This window comes from Corvus hawaiiensis, chromosome 10 (genome assembly GCF_020740725.1).
Source record: "Corvus hawaiiensis isolate bCorHaw1 chromosome 10, bCorHaw1.pri.cur, whole genome shotgun sequence".
Classification (NCBI taxonomy): domain Eukaryota; kingdom Metazoa; phylum Chordata; class Aves; order Passeriformes; family Corvidae; genus Corvus; species Corvus hawaiiensis.
The window spans coordinates 16,246,101-16,252,087 of NC_063222.1; the positions used below are offsets into that span (position 1 = coordinate 16,246,101).

The following is a 5,987-nucleotide window of genomic DNA, read 5'->3' on the forward strand; positions in this document are numbered from 1 at the left end:
CTGTGTCTGTCCGTGTCAGTGCATGTCTGTGAGCGTCCATGTGTCTGTCCGTGTCCGTGCGTGTTGGTGTGGTGGTGTTGCGGCACCATCTCGTGGCCGTCGGGACAGAGCTCCACGGGCCCGGCAGAGCCGGGGGAGTACCCAGTGGGCACCTGGGTGCGTCCGACATTGATGTTGGAAAGGGGTAAGGCTGCTGAAAATGTGCAGTAGTTCGTTTTCAGATTTGCCAGGAAAAGTGCAATGAAACCCAGCAAGCAGAAGCTGAGCTTTTGCAGGCGCAGGAAAACAGAAGAAGATGTTTAAATGCAATCAGTGCAATTACCCATGGGGAAGCAATGGATATCCTGTCAGTTTAAGTCTTTGCATCAAAAAGAGCATCTCACAAGATGCCCTGCACCAGCCAGGAGCTCTGGGTGTCACCGTGGGAGGGTCTTTGGCTTGCGCTGGGGTGCAGCACACAACACCAGGGCCAGCAAGGTGTGGAGCTGTGGGGCTGAGCACAGAGCCCAGGTGTTGTCTTATCTGTCCAGCCACAGATGTTTCACTGTTTATAAGCATTAAAAAATGGTTTCAGAACTGCTCTTTTAGCTGCATAAGGCGAATACTGAGGAACGAAACAGCTGTCTGTTGTGTCGATGGGGGTGGTGTTTGTGAAACTGGTGAGTTACCCTGGTGGAGATATGAGACCACAGAGACCATTGCCTGCAAAACAGGCTGGCCTGGAGATCTTCAGGTTTCCCTGGATGTTACGAGTCAAGTGGTGCCAGCAGATAACGCCTGGGGAGTACGTGACTGCGTCCCCTCCAAGGGGTTTCTGCCGTGGCCCCCTGCACTGGGGACACAGCTCCTCTGTTGGCTCCCTGGCCGTCCCTTATCTCCCCACACAGGCCTGTGTCCTGACCTCACATGAAACCGAGCCCTGTGCCTGGGACGTGGATAAAGGGCTGGCCAGGTGATGAGACCCCCATCCAGTGTCCTCACTCCTCACATGGCATGGCTCGCTCCGGTGGCTGAACTCGTTTGCAAGTGCTCAACCAGGTAAGTGATGCAAAATGCTTTTGTTTGCTCTATAAAATGTTCTGTGAGGGGTGGTGTGGAGGGCTGTTGGTTGTTTCCTTGCAGCAAGGAGCAGGGGAGGATGCAGTGCCATGAGCTCGGACCATCCCTCCATGACTCTGCCTGGCTGGAGTTGGGGACAAGCAAGGGACCACAGTGAGGGTTTTAAAAGGGCTTTGCAATTCAAAACTGTCTATTTTCATCTCCACATACCCAGACGTTTCCACCTGCACATTTCACCCACTGCACTGCCCCTGCAGCAGATGTGAAGCAGGCACTTCTACAACCACAGCCCCAGCTCCCCCATCTGAGTCTCCCTGGGGAGAGGAGAGGCAGAGATCAGCAGTGGCTTCTGCCCTGGGAGCCATGGGGGCAGCCTGCACAACCGATGTCACCTCCCATCCATTTTTCTTCAAACCCAGTGGCTTTTATTCTCCTGTATTTGCTGACATCTCAACATTTAAAAAAAATAACTTTTCATAGCAAATTTACCCTCCCAGAATAAGTTTTTTTGCATGGTCAGCTTTGATGGACACCCAAGAAGAAACCCATATGTCTTTTCTCTGCTCCCAGGGCTGTGAATCAAAAGTTGGAAATACGGTCATGGCAGTTAAACCCCAGCTAATGTGTTAGCTGAGTGTTTCCAAATGTTTCCATGGAAGTAGTGGGCTCTGCTAGAAGGTGTGCATCAGTGACTTCACTTCCTACCTGCAAGATCAGAGCCTCAAATGTTAGGTATTAAAGAGTTAATCTGTGGACATTCCAAGGTTTCGATGAGCCTTGCTCTTAAGCTTGGTTGCTGTTCACAGGTTAACTATTTCTGTCTGACAGAGCTGTATAACCAGGCCAAAATACGGTGCAATCAGCAAGAACCCTGAAAAAGAGATGCTTAGAAACCATGTTTTAAATCAGCCCCCTGAACTCAAAGAAGCAGCAATGAAATAGCAAGTCTACCCAGCACAGTGTGGAAATTCTGAGGACACAACGTCCTCTGGTCTTGGCTGGCTCCTGGGAGCCTTGCTGATCCCTCATTAGCAAGTGCAGAGCTGACTGCTTCTGTTGTTGCATGAATGGGCTGTTGCCCTGCTGACTAACTGGACCCACTGGGGCAGCACTAATGGGCAGCAGCACTTTGCCTTCTTCACCCAGGCAGACTGAGCCTGCAGTTCAAACATGTGAGAAGGAGGGCCAGAGAACAGGCTGTCCGGCCCTTGTCCCTCCTGGAGCATCTCCCAGGGCAAGCCATGAGCTGGCTTGCTTTGCCTCTCCATCCCTTGGTACCAACAGCAGTGAACTTGTGTAAATGCAGTGTATCTTTGCTTGTCCAGTCTCTCTTTTCTGATGAAGTGAGTCATGATACATGAATAGAAGAGTCCTGAGAGCTGAACAACAGTGTGGTACCACAGTTCATGAGCTGTGGACAGAGATTTCTTGTTCTTCATAACTGGTTTTTGAAACCTTTTTTTTCAGGATGATGTACTGGCATTTCCTTTTCCTTCTCCTCCTCTCCTTCAATCCCTATAAATGCCAAGATCAAATCCTGGGTGAAGATCCATATGAAATGCCCAAAGACCACCAGGAGGTCTACAGAGGCACAAAAAATGATGTCAAAGAGATCCCAAAGATTGCAAAACCCTTTGTTTCTGAGATGATCTTTGTGCAAACCAGCATCACTGCTATAAGGAAAGGTGCCTTCAGCTACATGCCCAACCTGATCAAGATTTTGTTTATTGGCAATAAAATCAAGACTGTTGAACCTGGAGCCTTTGATAATTTGGACAAGCTAAGGGACTTGGACATCTCTGGTGCCTCTTTAGAAGAACTGTCTGTGGACACTTTCCAAAACCTCCCAAGTTTACAGAGGCTGGAGCTGAGAGACAGCCAGCTCAGATCCATCCCCAAAGGCCTGTTTGATGGGCTGGAAAGTTTGAGAGAGCTCTCCCTGCACATCAATGCAATCCCTTCTCTTCCAGAAGGCATTTTTGATTCTCTTGTCAATCTAACTTTTTTGGACCTGTCTAGAAACAGGATCACAACTCTTCCTGTGAATGCCTTTAGCAAACTCACCCAGCTGCAGGTCCTCCGGCTGTATGAGAATGAATTGCAGGACCTCCCAGAGGGACTGCTAGACAGTCAGCTGGAGCTGCTGGAGCTCAGCCTCCAGAGGAACAGGCTCAGGGCACTGCCACCTATGCTTCTGAGGAGCCTGCCTCACCTGGAGAAACTCTTCTTGGACAACAACCTCATCAGGGTTCTCCCACTTCAGGGCTTTTTTGGTTTAAACAAACTGAAGTTGCTGACTCTGGGTTCAAACCATATTATGGAGCTCCCCTGCTGCCTTTTTGACACCATGCCACACTTGCGGGAGCTGGATCTGAGTAGGAACAGTTTGGCCACACTTCCAGATGGCATCTTTGTCAACCTCACATCCCTTGGCAAACTCATCTTGTCCCACAACCAGCTATCAGCCCTGCCAAGAGGAGTCTTCACTGGGCTCAGCAAGCTCTTGGATCTCCAGATGGACACAAATCAGCTCTCTGCTCTGGATGAAGGGGTCTTTGCCTCTCTCCCAAATCTGAAAACCCTGAACCTTCGAAAGAACCTGCTGGAGAGTGTTCCCCGTGGGCTCCTAGACCCCCTGAAGAAGCTCAGCTCAGTGTATCTGAGTGGTAACCCATGGAGATGTGACTGCAACCTCTGGTACCTGCACTGCTGGATCCTGGCCAACAGGGAGAAGGTCAAATTGTCCACCCAAGTCTCCTGCAAGAGCCCACCCCACCTGGCAGGGCAAGCAGTAACATTGCTGAGGGACGAACACCTGACTTGCCCAGGTACTCTGCCGTTTAACACCACGCCATCACAAAGGATGTCAACACTGCTGTCACGTGGAGCTGTGTCCCCAGCAGCACCAACCATGCTGTCATTGGCAGCCTTTCCCATCAGGACACTGCCAACCACTCTTTTACCTGTGGTCACCTCTGCCGTGTTGCCAGCCATGCCAGTGGAGGCTGCCTTCACCACTCTGTCACCAACCAAGCAATCTAAGGCCTTTGTCACCACCCCACCACCAGCTGTTCTGCAGAAGGTCCTCATCACCAGCCCATCAACAAACAATAAGCCCAAGACCTCCATCACCACACCGTCAACAACTGTGCTGCCAAAGGCCTCCATCACCACACCATCAACAACCAGTGTGCCCAGGTCCTTCATCACCACACCATCAACAACTATGCTGCCAAAAGCCTTCATCACCACCTCATCACCAGCTGTGCTGCCAGAGACCTCCATCACCATCTCATCACCAGTGCTGCCAAAGGCCTCCACTGCCACACCATCATCATCAGCTGAGATGCCTAAGGCTTCCATCACCACCCCCTCACCAGCTGTTTCAACTTCAGCCATCGTAAGACTACAGTCTCCTGGGGCCAGCCACCCAGAACCTGTGCCACCCACTCTAGCTTCTGCCACCACACCGGTGCCAGCAAGCTCACTGGCAGTCACCACCAGACAAGAGCCTCCTGCTCTTTCAGTGCCCAGGGAGAGGCCAGCCACCACCCCACAGGGAACACCGGTAGCCTCCCTTGTCTCAGCTTCCTCCGTGGCACTCTGGCCATTCCCCAGGACTGCTGCTCTGGGCACAGTCCCGCTGGCCTCACATTCACCATCGCACCATGCTCCTGCATCAGACAGGGAATGGGGCCATTCCACCATGTGTGACTTGTCCACAGTTGGTGCCCAGCCCACCCCCACTGCCCCCCAACACGCTCCTGCCCCGGCAGGCACCGTCCTGCTCCCCACACCTCCTGTCCCCACACCATCAGACTGCACGAGCCCCTGTCCAGCCTCCCCACCCCTGGCCCCCAGCGGTCATCGTGGCTGGGGCTTGTCCCTGTGGACCAGCCCATGGCAGTGCCAGGTGTCCCTGGCCCTGGGGCTGGCCGCGCTGGCACTGCAGGCAGCCTGCACACTGCTGGGGGGGGTGGTTGTCCTTCTCCTTCACCAGGACACCCGCCACCACCCCAGGCCACCTGTGAGGCTGCTGAGTCTTCAGGCCCTGGCTGCTCCGGGGACCCCCAAGCCAGCCCTGGCACTGCCTTGAGCTTTGCTGCCCCTGTATGACCTGGGCTGTGCCAGCTGTCCTCCTTTGGGGTCTGCAGCCGTGCTGGCCGCAGGGTGCGCTGTCCCTGGGATGGGGGTCCCGGCACCCAGGCCGATCCCAATGTAGCGGTCCCAGCACCCAGGCTGTTTTGGGATGCTTTCCGGCTGACTCCTGGCGGTGCTGGGAGCCTGCAAGCCTCGCTGCCTGACGGCCCTTCTGCCAAGGGACACTAGATGGCATCCCGACACAGGCAGTGGCTGCCGCCGCCTGACCGCGGCCACCGAAACGCCGGAGCCCCCGCACCCGCCGGCCGGGACCCTGCCGCACCGCGGACACGGCCGCTCTTTGCTCGTAGGGTCAGGAGCCGCTACCCGAATCTCCTCCCATCCCTGGAAGGTGCCTGTAGTCCTTGGGGAAAGATATCGCAAGGCTTCCTGCCCCGAACCCAGTCTTCTTCCCTGTGCCACGCTATGGGATGTGTCAATGTCTGTACCACCATCATACACAGACCTCTTCCCCTCTCCCTCTCCCTTTCCTCCTCCCTGATATTAAAGCCCCCCCTCCCTGCATGTCTGATGGGCTGGTGAGAAGACTGTTTTCATCCTGGGGCTTTTATTGCCGTGACCTGCTTTTGAGGATTCCTGTTGCTTGCTGGAGTGTGGGGTCCCCAGCCAGTGCTGGCCATTTGGGACTGGTGTAGGACAAGGGCTGACCCTCCGCAGGCAGTGGTACTGTAAGACAATAGATAAGCTTTTCTTCCCACTCTTAAATCTCACCTGATGCTGAGACCTGGCTGCAGGTCTCTTGGGAAGCTTGGGAGGAAGGGTTGACG

At 54.1% G+C, this 5,987-nt stretch overlaps 1 protein-coding gene across 2 annotated transcripts; it reads left to right on the plus strand.

Moving 5' to 3' along the window:
• LOC125331099 (platelet glycoprotein Ib alpha chain-like) lies at positions 1–5,731 on the plus strand. Of its 2 annotated transcripts, XM_048314983.1 has the most exons (3): positions 1–1,038; positions 2,527–4,141; positions 4,181–5,731. In XM_048314983.1, the coding sequence occupies exons 1-3, from the start codon at positions 956–958 to the stop codon at positions 5,153–5,155; spliced, it is 2,673 nt and encodes an 890-aa protein (XP_048170940.1). In that variant the 5' UTR covers positions 1–955; the 3' UTR covers positions 5,156–5,731. The 2 variants fall into 2 exon arrangements, with proteins under 2 accessions (XP_048170940.1, XP_048170939.1); XM_048314982.1 differs by having other exon boundaries at positions 2,527–5,731.
• Positions 5,732–5,987: the final 256 nt, after the last annotated feature.